At 49.4% G+C, this 25,219-nt stretch overlaps 1 protein-coding gene and 1 long non-coding RNA gene across 3 annotated transcripts in view; one reads left to right on the top strand and one right to left on the bottom strand.

Moving 5' to 3' along the window:
* Nucleotides 1-25,219, bottom strand: part of LOC109274331 (RH-like protein) — a 37,320-nt gene that overhangs the window by 11,796 nt on the left and 305 nt on the right. For both annotated transcript variants that reach the window (XM_053898790.1, XM_053898789.1), the window contains exons 2-7: nucleotides 15,493-15,679; nucleotides 11,369-11,519; nucleotides 6,860-7,007; nucleotides 5,925-6,094; nucleotides 4,089-4,226; nucleotides 1,774-1,907 (exon numbers count right to left, since the gene is read on the bottom strand). In XM_053898790.1, coding sequence (XP_053754765.1) covers nucleotides 1,774-1,907; nucleotides 4,089-4,226; nucleotides 5,925-6,094; nucleotides 6,860-7,007; nucleotides 11,369-11,519; nucleotides 15,493-15,679 — 928 coding nt within the window. The remainder of the gene's footprint in view (nucleotides 1-1,773; nucleotides 1,908-4,088; nucleotides 4,227-5,924; nucleotides 6,095-6,859; nucleotides 7,008-11,368; nucleotides 11,520-15,492; nucleotides 15,680-25,219) is intronic.
* LOC109274332 (uncharacterized) lies at nucleotides 1,902-7,531 on the top strand. The gene is made up of 3 exons (XR_008420845.1): nucleotides 1,902-2,667; nucleotides 2,910-5,999; nucleotides 6,924-7,531. It is a non-coding gene; the product is annotated as an uncharacterized LOC109274332 (long non-coding RNA).

The following is a 25,219-nucleotide window of genomic DNA, read 5'->3' as shown; positions in this document are numbered from 1 at the left end:
CACGCCAGGCTGGATCCCATGACCCCAGGATCGTGACCTGAGCCGAAATCAGGAGTTGAGCACTTAAAAGCAACAGCCACCCAGGCGCCTACCTCATCACCAGATTTCTAACCATGCAGGTCTGGGGTAGGGTAGGATTTACTGCTCTAGGAGAGCCACAGAATCACAGACTTAGGAAGCTAGAAGGGCCGGTGGCTCTGAAGTCACAGATTGGCCGCCCCGGAGCAGAATGTGGCCCACACGATGTGTCTTGACGACTTTGAATCTTTTGCCGATGCTTGGGAGTGTAGGTGCATAGCTCTGGAGTTTTGGCTTCTCTTGAAAAGTCACATCTGGGGACACTGAGCCTTGGTCCCTGCGCAGTTATGGTCGCCTGGTGCTGAGGAGCAACTTCCCACTGTTTTCCAGCCTCCCCTCGCTGCTCCCATTTTTTGACCTTACCGGCCTGGCCCCAGCAGGCACCTGAGCTTTACAGAGGGGACTCAGGGGCCCAGAGAGGGGAAAGGATTTGCTGAGTTGCACAGCTGTTAAAACAGTGGCAGACACACCATCGGAGCCCCACTGAGGTGTCTCCCCACCTGGAGATGGGCTCCAGCCAAGTGACTTAGGGCAGATCACTACCCCACATGTATCATTTCTTGGAATATGATTAATACCTCACAGGGTGGTCGTGAGGATTCCATGAGATGATGCATACGATGATTTTCTCGTAGTGAGTGCCTGGCATCTAGGAAGCTGTCAATCAACAGTGGCGATTGTTATCAGTACTATTACTGCGATCACTATATCAGTTCATCCGGAAAAACCTATCCCCGTATCATGCCCAAGTCACTTTTTCATTTTATGTGCGCCACGCCTGGAAGCTACTCATGCAAGCCCCGGGAGGTGATGGCCAGGGCTCGGGTACGTGAAACCAGTCGCCGCCATCCGTTGTCTGGAGGACATAGGATCTGAGCCGAGTCCGGAGGCCCACGTTCCTGCCTCACAGTGAGACTTTGGCCAAGCTCCTCCTCTCCCCAGGCCTCAGGGAGGGTTGTGCTTAGTGTTTTCTTACATGAAAGTATTACATCCTGGGGCGCCTGGGTGGCTCAGTCGGTCGAGCGTCCGACTTCAGCTCATGATCTCGCGGTTCATGGGTTTGAGCCCCGCGTCGGGCTCTGTGCTCACAGCTCAGAGCCTGGAGTCTGCTTTGGATTCTGTATCTACCCCTCTCTCTGCCCCACCCCCGCTCGTGCGCGTCTCTCTCTCTCTCAAAAATAATCAACATTAAAAAAATGTTTAAGAAAAAAAGTATTAAATCCTTTTAACCACAAGGCGCCTGGCCTCAAGTCGCCTCCAACAACCCTAGGAGGGAATGCGCCATCAGTGTCTGCATTCATAATCGGGCTTAGAGAGATCAGGTAGCGTGCCTGCTGCTACAAGGTCAGAACAAGTCCGACTGCACAACACTCTTCCCCGGGACCCAAACCACCAGCGGCTGTGAAACAGACTCGGCTGGCTTGGCCTGATTGACCTGCTCTGTCAGGTCATCTGCGGGAGCCTCACACCTGTCTGCCTTTGCCCCGCCCCTAAGCTGTCCTTCCTGGAAAGCAGCCTCGGCCTGGAGAGGTAGGGGCTCTGCAGGGTTTACTAATCCATCTGCCGACAAATATTTGCTAAGGCCTGCTGAGTGCCCGGCTCTGAACACGTGTGCCTCAGCGAAGGGCGCTGGCGGGGGGCGCGTTTCACCCCGAGCTGAATGGGGGCGTGAAGGGGACGAGCCGAGTGACTCACATGGCAGTCTTGGTCTGGTCGACTTGATACGTGATCAGCACGATGTGGGCGATCTCTCCGAGGAGCCCCGGCAGGCCGAAGGTGTAGTACACGCCACCGGTGTCGTGGATCCCCAGCACGTGGTTAAAATACATCTAGAACAAGCGTCACATAAGCAGATGTACGTGCAGGACTGGGACTCTCCACCCGGGGTTTTTCGCAGATCCTTGGCCTCCAGGGCCACCCAAAGGGGGTAGGCATTGGGGCTCCCCTACGGAAGCGCGTCTCGGACCTGCAGGTGCCCGGGCATCACGCGGGGAGCTTGTTAGACCGCAGAGGTAGATACGGTGAGCCTGGGGCCTGAGATTCTGCATTTCTAACAAAGTTGCGGGTGATGCCAAGGCTACGGGCCCACTGACCAGCCTCTGGGAAGCAAGGGTCTAGCGCAGGCCTGATGACCCTGTGTTGTGAAAAGTCCGTCCTGCGTGTCGTAGCACGTTTAGCAGCATCCCTGGGCTCTCCCTCTAGATGCCAGGAGCATCCCCGCACAGCGTGTCAACCAAAAAATGTCCGCACATACTGTCAAGCGTCCCTGGAGGGGACGATGGTGGGTGACTGAGACCCACTGGTCTAGTCCAAACTTAACTGCCACCCCAAAGACAGCATGGCTAATGAGAAGAAAAGAATGTGACCACCCCTCCAGACTTATCCTCACCACTCCTTCCCCTCTGCCGCTGAAGCCTTCCAGGGGGCCATGAGCCAACATACGTGGATGCAAATGCAAATTAGACAGGCCAGTTCCCTCCTGAGGATCCCCTTTGCCGTCAGAATAAAAACCCAGACTCCTCAACCTGCCCAGGGGATATACCTGAGTATCTCTCGTCTCTCAAGACTGTGGTGCCACCACACTCCCAGGTGAGCTCAATGCTTTGGTGTCTCTTCTCACCATTGAGCCTTTGAACACACCGTGCCTTCTGTCTGGAATACGTTGCCCCTCGCTTTGCCTGGCTAATATCAGTCATCTGTCAACATGTGGCTGAGACACCCTCTGCTCCAGGAGGCATTTCCTGATCCGTCCCAGGCTGGCTTAGATGGGCTTCGCAGCAGCCGCCACGTGGTTGTGTGTTCATTTGTCCATTTCCCTCACTACCCTACAGCCCGGGAAGCAGGATCAATGTGAAAACATACATGCTGAATGAATGAATGAACGAACGAACGAATGAACGAACGAAGGAGTGAATCATCTCTGAATCATTCCCCCAGTGACAGAGTCAAGGAAACAGGCACAGAGGAAGCAATGGACACCCAGCCTGATGAGAACTCGTTACGCAGTTTTTGGCTGTATGCTCCTCCTCTCAGAATCAGGCCTCAGAGCAGAAGAGCTACGAGACATTTATTCCAGTTCCAAAGGTGAAGAGCAGACTACTCACGGCTGGTCAGATCAAATTGTCGGTACATTTTCCCCTATCTTGGATTGAAACTGCCTCCCGGAATATCCACTGTTCATCCAAGTTCAGCTTCTTAAAAATCTACTCCTTTTTCTCCTCCCAAGCCTTCAAACCCATGAAGGGTTGTTGCTCCTAAATATTTCTCTTAGAAGCGTATTAGAACAAAGTGGCTATTATGGGGTATCCGGGCATTATTCGTAACTGCTGAGTATGGAAGGAAGAAAAGTCCATCTGCTTAGAAGAACTAGACAATCAGAAGTGGACATGGCCTGGATTGGCCCAGCGTCCCTCTTCTGGCTGCTGCCCTCCCCCCCGCATTCATGTGGCTCATGGGCAGCAGCCACGTATGTATGTTATGCTCCAGCCCCCCCTACACCCCAGCCCAAGATAAGCACGCTGTCCAAGCTAAACCAAGGAGTCCCTTCTCCAGAACACTTGGGTATAGGGCCTAGAAATTCTACCTGGCTGCTTTCCTGAAGAGCAAGACTACATTCCACTATGTGGGTAGGAGAAGAAGAGGGGGAAGGAAGTCTATAGAGTGAGGTTAGAGTGGATATTCAGGAGAAGCAAAGAAAGAAGAAGAGCTGGGACTTCTTGGGCTCCTTACAACACTCCTGTCCCTGGTGTCAGCCATTCTTGGGTTCCCAGCAGCATATTCTAATATTCCCCCCCATGCCTGAGCAAACTTGAGTGGATTCTGTTAGTTGCTCCCCAGATCCTAACAAATGTACCATCCCACCTGGGTGGGTATCGCACCCAAGCTTTGAAGCCAGCCTGAGAAGGTGCCAGTGCCTGCCTAATGCAGCCCATGGCACTGCATGGCCCCACCATGCTCCCGGGGCCCTGCTGGCCTAAGGCACATCAGGGTGTTGGTTGCCCAGTTCTTACCGGCAGGCACAGGGCTCCTCCGGTGGAGATCAGTCCAGCCATAAGGCCCAGCACCATGGCAAGCCAAGGAGAGCTGATCAGATAACACGAGGCACCCACAGCCACACCTCCGGCCAGTACCGCATTGTGGATATGATTCTGCAAAGAAACAGCTCGTGGGCGAGTGAAGCGAGGCACAGAGAGGACAACATCTCGCCCAGGGTTGCTTGGTAAGCTGGTAGCAAGCAACACCGTAATATCTTCCCTGCTTCACACCCCCTCCTCTCCATTGAGAGTCCATGACCTTCAGCAATTGTCTTAATCTTACTCCACTTCTCAGGCTCAGGGGGCAGGCAACCCGACTGGGAGGCACTGAACTTCAAAGCGCATCCCAGTCACCCTCGCGCTTGTTAGTGATGTGTCTCTGGCCACCTAAGCACTCGTGCTTCAGCTTTTCTGCCGGAAGAATGGAGTTTTATCAGTACCTACTTAATACGGTTACGGTAAGATTAAATGAGTTACCACATGTACAGCTCTGAGCCCAGGGCCTAGCTAGCAGAGACCATGAGTAAAGGCTGAAGAAATATAACCCATCATTATTGCTTTTACTATTTTTATCATTATTATTGGCTATTTAGTGATTCTGCCACTTTGTACCACTGGACCTAACGTCAGTAAGCTCGCCCTTGTGGGGCGCCTGGGTGGCTCAGTTAAGCGTCCGACTCTCGATTTCGGCTCAGGTCATGACCTTACGGTTCACGAGTACGAATCCCATGTTGGGCTCCACGCTGCTGGTGTGGAGCCTGCTAGGAATTCTCTCTTTCCCTCTCTGTCCCCCACGCACACACTCTCTCTCTCTCTCTAAATATATAAATAAATAAAAAAAATAAGCTAGCCCTTGTTCCTGGGTCACATTTCGGCTATGTCCTTTGTTCCTCTAGAACAGGGGGGCGGTTCTTGCTACTTCCCTCTGCTCCCCTCCACTCAAACCAGGTCTTGGGAGATCCGGGCCCTGGGACCAGCTTCTGGCTTCTCTGACCTTCCGGCCACACTTGCCTCCCTAGATGTCCCCCCCTTGTCTGAGCCTAGACTCCCTGTCACCATGGGGCTCCCCCAGAAGGACACTCATGCCTCTTAGTGTTTAACCTGTCATGGATGGCCACATTCTGTCCACTCCAGGCCTTGCTGTCTCTCTAGACTTTTTCCCATGTCCCCTGGCTGGTTGGGGACATACCTGATCTTCATGGGAAACCGTTTTGTCTTTAGCTCTACCTTTTCACACGTCTCTTCCCCCCCCAAACTCACACACACAGACTCCCTGGCCACATTGGTAATAGCCAGTGATGTTTGCCATGGAGCACTTTATGAGCATGTTCTTGTAAGTCCCTCTTCACATATGAGCCAGTGTAGCTCCAAAGGTTTAAGTGGCTTAGCCAAGATCACATGGCTAAAGTAACATACTCCTTTACCTCTGATTCTATTCATTCCATTCTAGAAATTTCTTAGGGGAAGGGGAGACTGACCGATTCTATTCTAGCTCTTCTCTGCTGACTCTTCCTCATGGTGGCTGGCTTTAGTAACTAGCAGAAACAGGTTTCAAACTTAGGTCTGTTTGATGTCAACACTGATAGATTTAATCACTCCCTGAAGACAGCCTTTGATCATTTCACGGTCTCTACACTGTAGTTCCCATTTTGATAAGCCAGTGCCCTTCCCCGATGCTCCGATGCTCCGATGCTCCGTGACACTGCAGATAAGACTCTGTCGCCCAGTGGGGCTAGCTCTGGGACAGGAAGCGTGAAGATGTCTCCAGCCTGCAAGACCCAAGTGCTCCCCAAGGGACAGCCCCCTCCTCACCATGTTGATCTTCCCTTGGGGGTGAGCCAAGGACGACACCGAGATGGCTGTCACCGCGCTGACCGCAAGAGCATAGTAGGTGTTGAACATGGCATTCTTCCTTTCGTTTGGAGAGTCCAGCAGCAGAGCAGAGTTGAAATTCGGCCAGAATATCCATAAGAAGAGGGTTCCTGGGGGCCAGAAAGGGTCACTTCCCAGAACCAGCACTCCTACTCCAAAGCCTGAGCCTGCGGGCGCTTCCTGGAGTGGGCAAGTCTCAGCCTGGTCACTTTCTAGCTGTGTGACTTTGGGCAAGTCATGTCTCCTCTGAATTCTCAGGTTGATAGGGCTCAACTAACACACTTTACAGGCAAAAAACCTAAGGCCCAGAGAGTTGAGATCACCAACCCCCAGGCCTCCTGAGTCTGACCTGTGACGGCCCAATGCTTATTTTGAGAACGTAATGTGCCAATTTCATTTGGCCTCATAGCTGGCTGTTGGGTCACCTGCTGCCCAGCTCACTGCCTGATTTCCTCCCAGCCTCTCCTGGGAGTCAGGGTTCAGCATTTCCGCTGCAGCTTTGCAGGATACACCAGTATGACCGTCCTCTTCCCCTCCCTGTCCCTCTCTCCACTGCTGGCCTCCGCTTTCTCCACTAATCCACCTCCCTCCCTTAACTTGAGGACAAAAGGATTGGGCAAACTGATTTAAACTCAAGTACATGAGTCTTCCCTCTCCTCTGGATATTAATGAAGGGCGTTGCCCTAAGGGATTGTGAACCCATTCAACACCACTCAGGGAAATGAGTCATCATGGAGGGGCTCCGAGGACCCTGAGTGGGTTGGTAAAGGAGAGAGAGATTTTTCCCCAGAGCCATCTGGGAACCTCTGGCTCACTCCAGGGGTGAGACGCCCACCCACCCACCCACACCCCACCCCACCCCACCTTGTCCTCACCTAGCATGCCAAACAAACTGGAGCTCTTTGCTGTCTGATCTTTCTCCATCACTCTCTCATGCAGAGGCCTCCGGAACCTCCAGGCCACCATCAGCCCAAAATAGGCTGCAAACACGTGGATGTGCATCATGTTGACGTGGTTGTCCTTCTGCAACAAAGGCAGTGAATGCCCACAGCCTCCGCCCATGGGCCCATCCCCGGGAGACGGTTCTGAGCTTCACCTTAGAGGTGTGACTTGGGAGTCATGAGACCAGCGTTTGGCGCTTAGCCAGGCCAGCAGTTCCCCTCTCAGAGGAGACCTGGGAGTAACCATGTACTTATTCCAGGGAAATTGCTGGTTGGCCTCATCAGTAGCTCTTACATGCTTTGGGCTGGGATCCACTTAGGTGAGGCAAAAAGCCACGTGGACATGCGCCCCCACTGCTTCCTACTTTTGGCAGAATTGATGGAGAGGTGAGCAATATAAATTTTGCAGCATAAAGCGGCCAGACTTTATAATGCTGAACTAAAAGTCTTTAGTAAATGCTAGACATACGCTAAGTTTGCTTTGTGAACATCCAAGTTAGTCATCCTGAATAACTCACTTAGTGCACCACTCGTTAAGTCCTGTCAACTGTGCCTTCAAAGAAATATCCAGAACTGGCAGAGTTTTTACCACCATGCCTCACTGGCCCCACCTTGATTTAAGCCCCACCATCACCGCTACCCCAAACTATTGCAATAATCACCGTCCCCCTACTGACTCCTCTCCACATGGCAGCCAGAGCGACCCTGTGAACATCTCAGTCAGCGCATGGCCATCTCTGTTCAGAATCTTCCAATGGTTCCTGTCTCGCTCCATGTCCACGTCCACGTTCTTGCTCTGACCTATAGAACCCTCTGTGACTTGCTCACTCCCTAACCTCCCCGGCTTCACCTCCCGCCCCACTCCTGACACACTCTCACTCTTTCTCAAACCCACAGATGTGCTCCCGTGTCAGTCCCACTTCACACTGGCTTTTCCAATGCCTGGAATGGCAGGTGAAAGGAGTGAGCCGCCATGGGGGTGCATTGTCCGCAGACAATTTAAAACAATAATAAAAGCAATTAAAAGCCTGTCTTTTTATTATCACCACGTGCCAACAATTCTAAACAGCGTGGGCAATAAAATACTCCTGGAAGAGGCAGGCCACTCCCACCGCCCTGCCCTTGACCTGCCCTTATACGCAGACACCCACGTGGCTTGTACACTTGCTGCCTTCACGTCTCTACTCAATGTTGTTTTTTTTTTTTTTTTTTTTACTCAGGGAAGCTTTCCCTGGCCACCTTGTTAACATTTTATCCCTCTTTCAACTCTTCGTATCTCCTTTCCCATTTTATTTTTTCTCTGTAGTACTTAACGCTCTCTAACACGCGATACCGTTTGCCTATTTGATGGTTTATTGGCAGCCTTTCCCTCTGGAATGGAAGGTCCCCAACAGTTGCATTGCCTAAAAGACGCCCGGTACATAATAGACATGGAATAGACATATGAAATGAACGAGTGAACGGGAAGGATACCTTCACACATTTCACTTACACAAGAAAACGAAAGTCTGTGATAGTCCCTTGTAAAAACTGTGTGAGGTCCCCCAGGAATCCAGGAACCACAAGTGGGGATTGTTGGCGTGGAATACTGTACCCATTTCTCGAGTTGCCTCCACTGAAACAGCTCTGGTTGCTGCCTCTGGTTTCCTCCTGAGTCTTTCCACTCAAGAACCCAGGCTGAACTGAAGTTCCGAGGTGAAGCGGCCACCTCTCAAAATCAGTACTAAATCCCCCTGTGCACCATCGCAACTAGCGATTCAAAGCCGCAGAGAAGAGAGGAGAGGAGATGGCTTTGAATAACTGCGGCCTTTTAAAACAATCATCACGAGGACCCTGGCAAAGCAGGCACAGGTTTACAAAGAACGGCACACAACGCGCATTGCAGCTCTGGGAATTTACCCCTTCTCTTGACTAGCCACGTGTTTACTCTGTGACTGCCTACCCTGGCTGCAGCTGATTGGCCCAGAGTAGACATGTGGCCGCGGGAGCCAATCAGATTCTATCTTACTGGACCATAGACCTGGGACTAGCTGAGAGCAAAGAGAGCTGCTTCCTGTAGGATCTGGGCCTTAGAGGCGCATGAACAAGAGCGGTAGGAGAGGTACGTGGTCTCCACCAAAGAGAAAGCTGATGTGCACAGAAGTTGGATGTACAGGGAGGAACCGAACCCAGAGATGGAGAGCGTGAACTGCCTGGGGTCTTAAAGACTCCTCAGATCCAGTTCCAGTCCTGAGACTGGCTGCCACCCCTTGCCCTTGGTGGTCCTTATGTTAAATTCCCTTCGTTTTGTGTAAAAAAGCTCCAGTGCAATTTTCTTCCTTGAAAGTAAGGGGTGGGAATTAATCCTTGTAGTAAGCAGAGAGAAGCGGCAGAAAATGGAAGTATGCCTGGGTGAATCCCTGAGCCCATAGTGATCTAAATAAATAAACAAACAAGCAAATAAATAAAAGCATGAATGGGGAAGAAGAGAAAGTTCTTTCTTACAGCAGAACGGTAACTAATGAATGTGGAAGGGAAGATGGAATCAGAAAAAACAATATGGGGGGGGGGGGGGGACGCCTGGCTGGCTCAGTTGGTAGAGTATGTGATTCTTGATCTTGGGGTTATAAGTATGAGCCCCACCTTGGGGTTTAGAGATTAGAGATCTCTAAATAGAGATTATTTAAGTAATACATAATTTAAGTAAACAGATTACTTAAAAATAAAGTCTTTTAAGAAAAGAAAAAAAATACTGGCAATCATCGTAGTACTGTTTCAGGCAAAAAAAAAAAAAAAAAGAATCAACATGCTAACATCAGTGTGTGAAAAACATGATAAGAAACAGGATAATATCTTCCCACAAGATGTTTATTAATTATAAAGGGGAAAACAGTAACTTTGCAGTGGAAGAGCCCGGCAGACATCATCTTAACAGGTGATCAGAGTTAACATCCTCAGTAATGGGACAAATTGACAGCATGTGTCTCTTGATTCTTTGCACTGAGTAGGACATAACATCACTTCCGTGTAATTTCTGCCAAAAATGCATATTCTTCAACTAATCATGAGGAAACACTACACAAAGCCACATTCGACAAAATAACTGGCTTAGGTGCAGTATTGGTGATATAGTGGTGAACATAGCTGCCTTCCAAAATAAATGGCTTATAACCTCGAAATATGTCCAGTTCATGAGAGATAAAGACTGAGAAGCTGTTCCAGATCAAAGAAGTTTAAGGAGACATGAGAAATGAATGGAAAGTGTGATCATGGGCCAAAAAGAAAAAAATATAGTATTTATATATTTTAACTTTATGTATATAAACTTTTCAAACTTTATATATAATATTATATATATTTATATATATTTATATATTTATATTTATATAAACTAAACTTTATATATATTTTATATATATGTAAAACTTTATATATATATAAACTAAATATATGTATTTATATTTATATAAACTTTAAACTTTATATATATGTAAACTTTATACATATATATTTATATTTTTTAAACTTTGCTGTAACAGGATGTTATTGGGAAAATTGGTGAAATTTGAATAAGATAATATTGTGTTAATGTAAAGTTCCAAAGTTTGTTAACTGAACAACCGTTATGTAATAGAATGCCCTTATTTATTTATTTATTTCAAATTATTTATTTATTTATTTTTGAGACAGAGAAAGACAGAGCATGAACAGGGGAGGGGCAGAGAGAGAGGGAGACACAGAATCCGAAGCAGGCTCCAGGCTCCGAGCCATCAGCCCAGAGCCCGATGCGGGGCTCTGGGCTCACGGACCGCGAGATTGTGGCCCGAGCTGAAGTCGGACGCTTAACCGACTGAACCACCCAGGCGCCCCTAGAATGCCCTTATTTATAGGAAATATACACTGCAGTAGGGGTTAAAATGAAGTCCTATAGACAGATGGGGAGAACCAAAAATTAATAAATGGTAAGAACTTCCTATCTAAATTTCCAATCTAAACTGTTCCTTTTCCCTCCCCAAATGTCTCCAGCTCCCTTGAAAAGACCTGCCAGCGGACGCTATGCTCCTTGCTGATTATCTACCTGCCTCTTGGTCGCTGAGGATTTCAGCACCTGCCTTACAGTCTTTCTCTCCATCACTCCCCCAGGTCATCATCTTGGTCCATCCAACTCCCTCTATCTTCCTTGCTCCTTTTTCTTCTAATATCTTTCTCCTGCATTACACTTCCGTCACCCACATCCCCTGTCAAACCTTAGACCTGTCATCACCAGCAACTGTACCACCTCTGGTTAAAGCCATTAGGTTGCTATGTTTAAACGTTTAGCATAGACCACACTTTGGACCCCCGTCTGGGCTTGTACATTTTTTTAATCCCAGAAAACCCACCAAATGGAGGTGGTGTTCCGCACCCCCCACACCTCCTGACCCCTCCTCCCCGAAGTCCCCTCCTCGCAGCGCTGTTACTCACAAGGAAGTACTTCCTTTGGATCATCCTCATGACATCAAAGGCTGTCACCTCCACCAGTGCCATCAGCACCAGCTGCACCAGGTTGGTCTTGCCTAGAACGGCACCTGCTGAAATGAGCACGGACATGGCGCTCATGGTGGCCAGCTTAATACTGGGGGCGAGAGAGAGAGAGAGATGACTGAAAAGAATGCTCTCATTCATGCATTCACTTATTCCCTCGTTCAACCAGCCTGGTGCTGTTTAAGAAGCTGAGGACGCAATAGGAGAACAAGAAGACAAGATTCCACCCACACAGGGACTGATGATGCCCCATCTAGGGTCTCCTTGGGCTCCTTCCCCCATCAGGGGGGCATCAATATCTGGGAAATTGATCCACACATACTCATCCCTGCTGAGGACACTCCGATTCACGGTGTAGGAATTTCTTGTAGGAATGTCATCGTGAGTTACAGGGGCTGACTGTTCCCTCAGGGCCCCCTTCTGGGGTCTGACAACTGGGGCGCTGCTCCCCCAGCTTCTCTTCTGCCTTCATCTCGCAAAGATGCTCAATAGAGGGCGCTCTTCACCTGTTGGCCTGCCTGTCATTCAAGCACCCGCCACCCTCTCCTTGGTAGTGGAGCCTGGGTTTAGAAGTAGGACAAGCCTGGCTTCCAGTCCCAGCTTTTCCACTTGAGCAGCTCTTTAATCTCACTGAGCCTGTTCCTTCCTCTGTAAAATACGACCGATGATGATATTTATCTCACGGTAGTGCTGTGGGGATTAGAAGGAAAATTTGTGCATGTGTGTCTAGCACCGCGATTGGCACAAAGGACTAACTCGGGAGTAGAAGCCTGCATTGTTGGCACTATTGCTGATTCCTTCCTTGCCTTGACAAATGAGCAAGCTCAGTGTGGGGATTCAAGAGGAGAAAACAACTTGTTTTCAAGGTACTTATGATCCAGCTGAGGAGATGGGGCTGACACTGTGAGTCTGTCCACTAAGACTATCCATGATATCATGTGGCGAGGGGGGTGGCTCACTGGAGGGAGAGAGCAGTGTGGACTGGGTTCATCAGGGAGGGCTTCCGGGGGGAGGCGGCACTAAGCAAAACAATCCATGGTGGTTAAACCAACCCACCCTCCTCTGGGCACCTTGCTCAGAGACTCCCTCCCCTCCCTAATGCTACCACCAACCACTGTCAGTACAAAAGAACATAATTTGTCAAGCATTATGTATAACAGCCTTGCGACTACACCCCCTCGTTTAAATTTTAATCTTCTGGCGCACCTGGATGGCTCAGTCAGGTAAGCGTCCAATTTTTTATTTCAACTCAGGTCATGATCTGTGCTGGCAGTGTGGAGCCTACTTGGGATTCTCTCTCTCCCTCTCTCTGCCCCTCCCCTACTCGCTCGCTCTCAAATAAACCTTTAAAATAAATAAGTAAATAAGTTTTAATCTTCTAAGTGGCCTTCGGTAAACAATGCTAGGGTACCAGTCAGTACCTTCACATTACAGAACAGGACACTGAGACTAGAAGAGGTGACTCTTTGGGCCACAAAGCTAGTTAACAACAAAAGTTGAGGCTCAAACCCAGCTGGCCTGGATCCAAAGCCTGTGTTCTGAAGTCTGGACGCAGCCTCCTCGGCATTTGCTGCCAACATAGTGTCTTGCTTAAGACTCAAGGACTTGAGAGGGAAGATCAGGAGAGGACCAAGGGCCTGGGAAGGAGTCTCACAGGGATCAGGAATTATTTAGAATCCGGAGTTACTCAAAGTTTCACCACGACTGGCCGTGTCATGTCTTTTGGGTGAGCACTCATTTAACTGGCAAGGGCCTGATTCAAGAGGACATGTGCCAGTGGTGGGATTCCAGACCCCAGGGGCCAGTTGGCACTGGGGAGGTGTCGAGACTGGGAAGTGTAGTGTTTAGGAGTGCTGTCTCCAGTCCAGCCAGCTTAGGTTGGAATCCTGGCTGTGTGACCTTGGGCAAATCACTGAACCACTCTGTGCTTCTGTGTCCTCGCCTATAAGGTGGAGGCAAGGCCTATGAGGCTATGCTAAGGGTAAACTGAGTTGATATATTTCAAGCACAATAAGAGGGTTGGTTATCGCCACTATCTTCTGGGGAGGCCTCCTGAACCTTTCAAAATACAGCATTAAAAATATCACAACTTTCAGGGTTCTTTTTATTTTCATTTTGTTCCGGTAACCATTTACTAAGTCTTCACTACGTGAGGAAAACAAAGGACAAAGCTGAGTGGGACAGGCCCCTGCCCTGAAGGGACTGGTCATCGGTGACTCAAAGCAACTCAGTGCCAAGTCAGGCTGCACAGCGCAGGGGAGGCCAAGGGGGAAGGGGAGGGCGCTGTACCGGAGGCAAGCCTGGCCCCGTCCCCTGCACCAGCCCAGCCCCTGGAAAGGTCGGGAAGAAGCTCTCTGTTCCAATCTGGGAAGCCAGTCTGGGGGGGGCGGGGGGGGGGCGTCACAGCTGGGAGGATCCAAGCAGTCAGAGGCGGGGCAGGGGAGTTCACTCAGGCTGCAAAGGGCCTCTTCTTGTCTTCCTGGATTGAGTCAAGAACAAGTTGGTCTCTGTGGGCGGGGGACCTTAGAAGGAGCAGCCCAGAGATGCCTGGACAGTAGGTGCAGGAGGCTGAAGGTTTGTGTGACCTTAAGCCAAGGCAGCAGAAACGCCAGACCAGGGCCACCGCTGTCAGAGCTCCTCAGGAGAGTGCCCTTTGCCTCTTCCCAGGTGTTTCTTGGGGGGATGGGGCGGGGACAGATTGAATCCCCGTGGGGATTAGCCTAAAACTTGTTAGAAGAAAAAAATGTGGAGGTTTTCATCAGGGTCAGTAGAGAACCCACCGGGCTCTGTATGTTTCATGTTCTGACCACCCTGGAGTGTGTGGGAAGGGCTGCATACGGATAGTTAAAGGCTAAAGCCATTTTCTACCCCTTAACCGTGTGACCCTTGGTAAGTGCCTTATGCTCTCGGAGCCTGGACACCAGTTAGCCCGCTGCTGGAAGGGTTAAACGAAGCCATGTTTGTGCACTGCCTGGTACAGTGTTTGGCTCACGGGGAGATGTTCAACAGCTCAGAGATGTGCTCAGAGATGCAGGGCTTCAGAGGGGAGGATGGAGTGGCCTGGAGAGCTGACAGGTCCCCCAAGATGGGATTTACCATCATCATCCGGGCAGGACAGAGATTCAGAGGTGGAGAAAACCAAAAACCAATTTTCAAGGTAAATTCTACCTAGTTTCTCCTGTCATGGGCTAACGGCTTTTTTAATTTTAAAAAATTTTTTGTCTTTTTTTTTGGCGGGGGGCTCGGCCCCATGCCCAACGTGGACCTTGAACTCATGCCGCCGAGATGAAGGTTTGCATGCTCTACGGACTGCTCCTTCCTATTCAGTAATCATCAGTAATCATCGCATTCCCCATGTAACCATTATTCTGACTCCTAGCAACATGGGTCATTTTGCTACTTCTAAGAGTTTCATATAAACACAGCCAAATGGATCAACCTGAATTGAAAGGCGTGGCTATTTCTTGCTCACCAACATTTGAGGACTAGCAATACTTTTTTATTTTCAAGAGACTGTGATAGTTCTTTTTTTTTTTTTTCTGTAATCTCTATTCATTTTTCTTCGAACCCATGCTGCTCGTGTAACTTTACAAAATCACAGTCAATAATAAAGAAAGGTCTTGGGGAGGGCTGTAGATCTGAGCCCGGGGTTGTCAGAGAAAATACAGGATTCCCAGTTCAATTTGATTTTTTTTTTTTAATTTTTTTTAACGTTTATTTATTTTTGAGACAGAGAGAGACAGAGCATGAACGGGGGAGGGGCAGAGAGAGAGGGAGACACAGAATCGGAAGCAGGCTCCAGGCTCTGAGCCATCAGCCCAGAGCCGGATGCGGGGCTCGAACTCACAGACCGTGAGATCGTGACCTGAGCTGAAGTCGGACGCTCAACCAACTGAGCCACCCAGGCGCCCCCAATTTGAATTTTAGATAAAGAGTGGATAATTTGTGAGGGTATATCCCAATATCGCATGGCTTCAAGGGGACATCCCAGCTATTCTAGAACCAGCCCTCTTGGGCCCCATACCTCAAGGATCCACAAAACGATCCAGCCACTGTCTGGTTACCTGGACAGTTTGATGACCACCTTCTTAGGGGAGAGCTGCTCCAGGAACCCATCCAGTAGGACTGCCCACTGCACCACCAGGGCCAGCAAGAAGAGGTTGAAGGCCACGCTGCTCCAGCCGTATCTCCGCAAAGACGAGTTGATGAAGCCAAAGCCAAGGGCCACCATGATGGTAACATCCTGCAGGACTGCCCAGGAGCAGATATGGAGAAGGAGAAAGGGAGGCAGACGAGATGGAAAGTTGTATGAAATTGGAATTTACAGAACTTACAGAATTAGAATGTACCTACATTCCGCGTGAATTTGCGGGGTGGCAGCTGGAAGGGATCATTAAAGAGTGCTTGGGCAAGTTGCTTTGCCTCTTTGAGCCTCAGTCTTCTCATCTGAATCATGGGGAAAATACATAGCAGGCAGGGCTGAGGCAAAGATTCGATGAGCTAATGCTGGGTAGGCACAAAGGCAGGGCCTGGCCCATAGTAAGTGCTCAGTAAATGTAGCAATTATTATTACTAAACTCGATGGAATGAACATGTGTAAAACATCTGGATCGATGCTTGGCACACAGGTGACATTCAATGAAGGTAATTACCGCTGCTGTGGAGGATCAGATTCAACCTCCTGATCATGTACGTGAGAAAATAAGGCCACATGGGGCACCTGGGTGGCTCAGTTGGTTAAGCATCTGACTTTGGCTCAGGTCATGATCTCACGGTTCATGGGTTCCAGCCCTGCATTGGGCTCTGACAGCTCATCCGCTGACAGCTCAGAGCCTGGAATCTGCTTCGGATTCTGTGTTTCCCCTTCTCTCTCTGCCGCTCCCCCAGTTGTGCTCTGTGTCTCTTTCTCTCTCTCTCAAAAATAAATAAACATTAAAAAAAATTTTTTTAAAAAGAAAGAAAATAAGGCCACAGAAGTCAGTGACTTGGCCCAGAAAAGAGGGGGCAGAAGCAGGTCCCGAAGTTCTGTTGATAAGAACCAGATTATCCTTGCAGAAAACAGCTCTCTCCCTTTGTCCCTTGCTGGGAGGGACCCAGGGTTCGGGCAGAAAGCACCAGGGCCTTCTGAGAGACCCTCACCTTTTTCCAGCCTTGGACCCTGCTCAAGGGCTGCTGTGGCAGGTGAGCGCCAGAGACTTGCCTAATGGCAGGGAGAGGTCCAGCAAAAGGAAAAGGGTGGACCCTTGTATTTACTTCCAAGCTTGAAAAATGGTTCGCAGCTTGACAAACATGGGTTCAAATCAGGGCTCTAGCAGTTTCCAGCTGTGCGGCTTAAGGTAGTTGTGTGATGTCTCTGAACTTTAGTAGCAGCCTACATGTATTAAGTGTTTCCCATACGGCAACACTCTTTTATTTACTTTATTTTTCTAAGTAATCTCTCTGCCCAACGCGGGGCTCGAACTCGTGACCCTGAGATCAAGAATCCCACGCTCTCCGGACTGAGCCAGCCAGGATTTTAATCACCTCACACAGACCATCTCACTTATTTCGTACAGCCACCTTCCAAGGCGGGTGCTGTTCTTATCACCATGTCACAGATGTGAAGGCTGAGCCACAGAGGAGTGAAGTAACTCACCCCAGCTCGTACAGCCAGATTTAAACCTAGATGGTCTGCCCCGAAGCCTGTGCCTTCACCCACCACACTATCTGCTCTCAGTTTTCTCACCCGCTCAATGGGAAAAACGATCACACCCTTCGTCGGGTCCCCAGAGTCTGATGCTATAATAGCCCACCATCACTCAGGACAGAGAGACTGATCAACAAACACCAACTATTTCACATGTATAAATACCCAGGGAGAGAACTTGCAAGAATTTTTCCCCCAATGAATATTATCCTCTGGTTTGGGGAGAGTTTTACTTTTCTTTTTTTTCTTTTCTTTTTCTGTGTTTAAATTTTCTACAACCAGCACTTAGCCAGTGAACAAAAACAAACAAAACAACACGTGAACACACACACGCACCAAAGAAAGCACAGCCTTCAAGTTTAGACACTTCTGTTTGGTCCCAGTTCTGTCATTCCCCATTAGGTTAAACCGTATTAAAATTGCCAACATTTGGCCATTTTTGACCTATAAAAATGGCATTTTATATATGCTTCAACCTCATAGCTGTGTGCCCTCGGAGGTGCCGTACCTTCCTCGTCAGCTAAATAAGGGCAATTATACCCACCCCCGAGGGGACGGGAGAGCTGAAGGAAGTGATATTTTGTTCAAGTGCTTGGCACTCCGTAAGTGGTGGCGATTCACCAGCACCGCCGTCATTCTCTTCACCGTCACGGTTACCAGAACCCGCCTGCTCTCCGCGGGCCTCGAGCCCTGGCCCTGAGGACAACGAGGAAGCACTCGTTTCCAGAACTCTCCAAAGTCTCAGAAAGCCCCTTCGAGTTACATTTAAACCCACTTTCATTGAGAAATGCGTAGACCTAGGGTCGTACACGTCAAACTTGGGTGGGTGTTAACGTGTCCCCAAACAATCTGATCACACCAGGATGTTGGAGACCCCTGGGGACCCCAAAGGGTCTGGGAACTTGGGGAGTAGGTGAGAAAGGGCATTGATTCAACTTTTTGCCCCTTCTCCCCTGACATGGGGGGAGAGAAAGGTGCAGGCAACATTTCAGTCTCCTGTTGACACCCTCTTGGGAATGGAGGTGACAGGGCACATGTTGTACAGGGCGTTCCTCTTGGGAGCGCTCAAATTCCTTCAGGACCCAAGCAGGAAACCGTATGGATGAAAGGGCCTGTGGCCAACTAGAGATCGGACACCCCGCTTTCAGCATTCAAATTCAATCTTGTCTTAAAGACCCCTGTTAAGCCCAACCCGTGTGCCATTTAGCAGCAACTCTAAATGCATAGGGTCCAGACTTACTGAAGATTCCATGAGTCGGGAGACCCTTTCATTTTCCTCCCATTGTATAGAAGCAGACCAGAGAGAGCCTGTGACCTCCTCAAGGCCACAGAGCATGCTGGCAGCAGAACCGAGCTCTGACCCCCAGGTATGGTGCTCTTTAACCGGGCTGGGCTGTTTCTCGCTCTTGTCCGCCCCCACCTCACTAAGGGACCTCAGGCAAGGTCCTTGTCCTCTTTTGGGCCTCAATTTCTCTCTCTGTAAACATGTAGGTGTTGGACTTGGTACTCTCTAAGGCCCTTATAACTCTGGGCCTTTTTTTATATTCTTTTTTTTTTTAATATTTAATGTTTATTTATTTTTGAGAGAGAGAGAGAGAGAGAGCGAGAGCGAGCATGAGTGGGGGAGGGGCAGAGCAAGAGAGGGACACAAGAACCCGAAGCAAGCTCCAGGCTCTGAGCTGTCAGCACAGAGCCCGACGAGGGGCTCGAACCCACGAGCCGTGAGATCACGACCTGAGCCGAAGTCGGACGCTTAACCGACTGAGCCACCCAGGCGCCCCAACTCTGGCATATTCTGAGGAGAGGATCAATGAGTGGGGAGAGGAGGGTGACCGGGATAGGGCAGAGGCGGGGGCCCTAAGGAGGAGGAAGTCAGAGGATCTCGGGTGGGGGGGCTTTATCAGGCACAGCTACCATCCCCACCGCTGCCCGGTGTAGGAGCTCGGGGCCTTCCTCCCCAAGGCCCCACACTGTCCCTAAGGGAGGAGCTGTACTCCACCCAGCGGGATAAAGTTAGGGTGGCAGTTTCTGGGAGCTGTCGACAGAGCCCATTCACCCTAAATGAATCAGTCCATGACGTTAGAATTCAGGCCTTTCCGCTCCCTGCACTCTCTTGCTTCTTCTCCTGGTCTCCCAGGCCCCTTTCTGATTCTTCCTAGGTCTCATTATCCGGACCCCCACTTCAGGGCCAGGTCCCAGCTCAGAGCATCCCCAGTGGTGCCAGCCTCCACCTCTCAGAGCCTGCGCTGCACCCCACGTCAGCTGCTGGGCTGATAGGCTAATGGCCTCTAAGGTGTTCAGGGGTGATAAGGAGTGGATGTGCGACAGGGGCCCCCGTGACTGGGCCCCAGAGGGGAATTTTACAGTCTAAGACAGGCCTCCGGAGAATTTTATGAAAACCCCATGGCTTGCAGAAAGGGTCTAGCCTGAGAGGCCAGTGTTGAGACAAGGCACTTGTTACCAGCATTGTAACAGCAGCCACGTATGTGGTGCGCCCCCCTCCCCCAGGCCCCCTTCTAAGTGCCTGACAGCTTTAACCGACAGCAACTTCGCGCAGTACGTCCTATTTGCTACCCACATTTTACATATAGGGAAAGGGAGGCACAGAGAGGTGCTGTAACTAGCCCAGGTCACACAGCTAGCAAACGGTGAGCAATCTGAATCTGGACCATCTGAGTTTAACCACCACACATCGTGCCTCTCCGTATAGCACACATAGTATAATGGTGAAGAGTATGGACTGAGTCATGTTGTCAGGGTCCAGAGGCTGCCTCTACCTCTGTGTCCCAGCTGCCTAATCTGTAAAATGGGTGTGAAACAATGGTGCCTGCTCAGAGGATTGTCACGAACATTTTCGCCGGTTCGTGCAAATCACGTATCCTGTGCCTACCACTCATTAGCTGTGTGACTTTGGGCAAGACTCTTCCCCCCCCTCCTCTGGCCTGGCTGCCCCTGTGATCCTAGCTCTGTGTTCCCACCCGCCTTTGCTCCTTCCTCTGGCCTGCAGGCACTTCAGCACCAAGAGCTCTGAAGCCAGACCCAGCTTCTGTCCCTTAGGAGGCTCGACTTCCGCACTATTCTCCCCACTGCTGACTGGGAAGATCTCGGCAGCCCCAGACTGGGACCACCCATAGTGCCCCATGCTGATTTCTGCTCCCCAATAGCCTCTACTCCCACCCTACCTTCACCCCTACAGCATTCTGGGAATAGAAAAAGAGATTTCCCAATCAAAGGGGACAGCCAAGGCTAAGATATGGGATGTTCTAGGATTTGGGGGTACCATATTTGTATGTCAGTGGGAAAACCCCTCATGTCTTTTAGTAGCTCTCCTCCTTTTGGGGAGTAAGGGGGGAGTTGGGTAGTATCCACAGTGCAGGGCCCAGGATGTTCCCCCAGTCTGGCAGTCCTGGAAGAGGCTCTGTGTATAGATCATTACGGTAATGGGTTCCAATGAAGGAATCATGCCTTCCAGTATAGGCCCCTCCCCCCTGGGTTGGGCCTTGTGATTTGCTTCGGCCAATGAGACATGAGTAAACACGATACGAGCAGAGGTTTGAAAAGCACCCACCCATTGGGGCTTACCCTCTTTTGCAGCAGTAACTATTCCGCTACCATGTGAAGAAGTCTGGGCTAGGGTGATGGAGCCACATCACATTCACTACCAGCCAGCATCACCCGCCAAACATGTGAATGAGGCCGTCCCACCCCAGTCAAACCTCCAGGCTGCACATGCACAAGAGAGCCTAGGAAACCGACAGAAGAACCACCCGGCTGGGCCCCACCCGTATCGCTGAACCACTTAATCACAATCGGGAACAAATCGAATGGCCATTAACAAATCAAAATGGCCATTGGAAGTCACTACGTTTGGGGGCGGTCTGTTATGCAGCAATGGATAGCTTATACACTCTGCTTCCCCTAAGCATCTCAGAGGCACCTCATCCCCAATCCTAGAGTGAATATATCATTGTTCATTTCACGAACCTACTTCTCACCTCAGGAATTGGCACGTCCATATACCCAACCACACGTCTAAAGCCATCCTGAGCTCCTTTCACTTTCACCGGGTACAGCTCATTTGATCTCCTAGCTATCTCTTGAATGTTGGGACTCTTTGCTTCTCCCTCATGGTCCCTGCCCATTTGGTCTCATCGCCGGCCGTGTGGACGGTGGTCGCCAACGTAGGGAACGCACACCTCAGAAGATGCTCCAGAAGATCCACAGGGGCTCCCGGAGGAACATATTAGCCCTTCCAGTTTTGTTTGTTTTTATAAAAGTATAAGGAACTGGGGCGCCTGGGTGGCTCAGTCGGTTAAGCGTCCGACTTCGGCTCAGGTCACGATCTCACAGTTCATGAGTTCGAGCCCCATGTCGGGCTCTGTGCTGACAGCCAGAGCCTGGAGCCTGCTTCGGACTCTGTGTCCCCCTCTCTCTCTGTCCCTCCCCCACTCATGCTTGGTCAATCTCTCTCTCTCTCTCTCTTTCTCTCTCTCAAGAATAAGTAAACATTAAAAAATGGTATTTCAAAAATAGAAGAAATTAAAGTCTATTAATAATAAAAGCAAATACGTTTAATCAGTCTTTATATGGGAAAGTGCTATTGTCTTGTGATAGCAATGAAGCAGAGAGACGGTGAATAATTTGCCCAAGGTCTCACAGCTAAGGAGAGGCAGAGGCGGGGTTTGAATCTGTCTGGCTCCAACGTTTGTCAAACTTTTCACATGCATAAGAGTCACTTTGAGGGCTTGCTTGGGAAAATTCAGGTTGCTGGGCCCTACCCTGAACATTTCTGATGGATAGGTATGGACTGGGCTTGGGAATCTGCATTTCTAACAAATTCCTGAGGTGCCCGTGGCTGAGGTGGCTGCTCTGGGGACCACACTTTGAGAACCACTGATCTAGGCGCCTCTTCCTCCAAAGGCCCTGGGTGAAGTTTGCATTTCTGAGAGTATTTAAGATCCACGTTACCCCAGGAGCCTCCTCTGCCTGTTCGGGATGTCAGACAGCTTCTAGTCTCCTAGCTTTGGAAGGTGGCCTGAGGGGAGTATTGGGCCACAGGGAAGAGGGGACATCTGTTTCTCTGTATTCATCATGTTGCAACGGATGGCAGGATTTCGTTTTGTTTTTGTTTTAAATTTGATTATGGATTATGGAAAAGTTTTTTTTTTTAATGTTTATTTTATTATTTTTGAGACAGAGAGAGACAGAGCATGAACGGGGGAGGGGCAGAGAGAGAGGGAGACACAGAATCGGAAGCAGGCTCCAGGCTCTGAGCCATCAGCCCAGAGCCCGACGCGGGGCTCGAACTCACGGACCGCGAGATCGTGACCTGAGCCGAAGTCGGACGCTTAACCGACCGAGCCACCCAGGCGCCCCTGGAAAAGTTTAAGCATATACAAGAACAGAGTCACTTGATGAATGTCATGTGCCCATTCCCAGTTTTGATGACTGTCACACGGGGCCAATCTTATTTTATTATCCTTTTCCACTGTTTTCTTTTTCTTTCTTTCTTTTCTTTTTCTTTTTTTTCTTTTTCTTTCTTTTTTTTTTTTTTTTTTTTGGCATAAAGCAAGCCCCAGACATTGCCTCATTTCAGTATATCTCTCTAGCAGATAGGGCCTTTAAAAAAAACCCAGAGTGCTGCTCTCAGACTTAACAAAACTAACAACAATTCCTGGGTATTGTACAGGATTCTTGCTGATTGTCTCAAAAATGTCTTTTTGGAATTGGCAGGTTTGAATAACATTGTTGTTCCCCTGGACTGGATTAGATTAAGTGAGTTGACAGATTAGGTTACCCAGTTCTAGTTCAACTAACCTTCACGGAACGGACACCTGCCTAAAACCACCGAATGAAGGCAAAACCGTAATGGCAGCCAAGTGTATGAAAAAAAAAAAAAAGGGCAAAGAGTTGTGCAAACTCTTTACTGGTCACAAAGTTAAAAAGAAGTCAGTCTAATTAGATCTGACAGGAAGTCAACCAAGAGAATTTGAAATTATCAAGAAGACTCTAGGAATGGATTTACATTCTTTCTCGGTAATGGGAACAACGGGCCTTGCCTCGAGATTGACTGGTCCTGGTACCCTCACAACCCGTAATTTGAAAATATTATGTATTTCATTTGACCTCTTTCAAATTTTCTAATTTGTGTGTGTGTATTATTATCATGTATAAAAGATATTAATGTAGCAGTACTTGGCCTGTAACATGTAAATATGGTGCATGTTGCCATAACCTGAACCCAAACTCGTCCTATTAGGTCAGCAGCATGAGGGTCAAACTCCAGACTCAATCCAGTCGGTCTACCATGTCCTACCCCCATCTTGGTCCTCCAATGTTGCAATGTTAAGCCTTCACCTGGTCCACTCCAATGAGTGCACACACAATGGCTCTTGCTGTCCTCTCACTCTGGATGATGATCCATTTTCACATGGTTGGCTCCTACTGAGCCTCCAAGCCCTGGCTGGGCAGTCACTTCCTTCCAGAAGCCTTCCCTGACACTGTCCACTCCCTTGCCCAGGTTATGGGCTCTTCTCTGTGCTTCTATGGAAAGTGAGTGTCTGAGGACACTTTATGCTAGCAGCACAGCACGAGGCTGAAGAACATGGACCCTGGAGCCACTCTAGAGAGTTTAAATACTGGCTCCTATACCCAATGGTTATACGACAAGTGACTCAACCTCGTTGTAAAATGGGGCAGTGAAGCCTAATGGTTAAGTGCGTGGAAACTAAAACCAGGCTGTGTAAATTTAAATTTGCTATGCTGTCGCTCCTGAGTGACCTCTCGTCAACATCTATGTGCCTAATTTCCTTGTATGAAAAACAGAGATCATAACCATACCTACCTCATGGGGTTGTTGTGAGGGTTCAACATAAAGCATTTAAATAGTGCCTGGTACATAGTGGGAGTTCAAGAAATATAAGCTCTGATTGGCATGTGTCTAAATCCCACATTTAGGGATATGATAACAGGGTTGAATGAATGAATGCATGCATGCATTGAATTACACTGTATTGGATTGAAAAGAATTAAGGTAAACTGAAATGAATTTAAATTGTGCCTAGGCCTTGCTTGTTAGGTACAACAAGCCTAGGGCCCCTCCCTAGGCAGCCCCTGAAGTGTAGATGCTTCCCTCCCCCCACCTACCTCCCTGCCTGCCCCCTCCCGCCCCCCCCCCCCCCCATCTCTTTGTCCCACTCCTGCTGCTGAGGCCCCGGGATGCCTTACCTTTGCTTTAACTAACTAGCCAGTTCACATCTCTTAGGAAGAAGCAGGCACTCAACCAGACTCCAGGTTCAGCTTTGTCTCAGGGAGGTCACTCAAGGAGGCCCATCCATTATCATAGATAAGATATCGTCCCCCTGAGATCACTTGAAACTCATCTCAATTTTTTTTAAAAAAAAGCAAAAAGCCAGGGGGCACCTGGCTGACTCAGTCAGTTAAGCGTCTGACTTCGGGTCAGGTCATGATCTCACAGTTTGTGAGTTCGAGCCCCGCATCGGGCTCGCTGCTGTCAGTGCGGAGCCGCTTAGGATCTTCTGCCCCCTCGCTCTCTGCCCCTCCCCTGCTCATGCTCTCTCTCTCAAAAATAAATACAACATTTAAAAAATAATAATAATTTTTAAAAAATTAAAAAAGCAAAAGCGACACCCCCGTCTCGTTGACAGTTGTCCTCGTCACAGTCTGTGACTATTTTTAGCTGCATGTAGAATAACGACCATTCTACACTCCTCTTCAGCCATACCTTATGGCTCTGGGTTTGCAGACAGAATGTAGACTTCCGGCCAATAAGTGAGGAGAAGGCTGGGGGTGGAGGAGGGGCAACAGACCAAAGCCCCGGAAAGGCGGGTGGCACAGAAATGAACAAGAGAGACCCCCAAACAGGAAACAAAAACTAAAAGCCGAACAGCGTGAAATTCCTTGCTGTTAAGGAGACAGGGGAGGAGGGGACAGAGAAGCAGAGACTTACGAAGACCATTTTGCAAAGGGAATTCTGTAAATACAGACTAGGAGACCCCGGACTGCCCTGACACATCCAGGAAGGCTTCATCAAGAGGGGGTGTCCACGCTGGTCCTAAAGGAGAGCCTACGTTGTTGGCTGGGTC

The sequence above is a fragment of the Panthera pardus genome, unplaced genomic scaffold (assembly GCF_024362965.1).
Source record: "Panthera pardus isolate Hobbes unplaced genomic scaffold, ASM2436296v1 HiC_scaffold_11, whole genome shotgun sequence".
In the NCBI taxonomy this organism is placed as follows: domain Eukaryota; kingdom Metazoa; phylum Chordata; class Mammalia; order Carnivora; family Felidae; genus Panthera; species Panthera pardus.
This window is presented reverse-complemented; position numbering and strand designations above follow the sequence as displayed.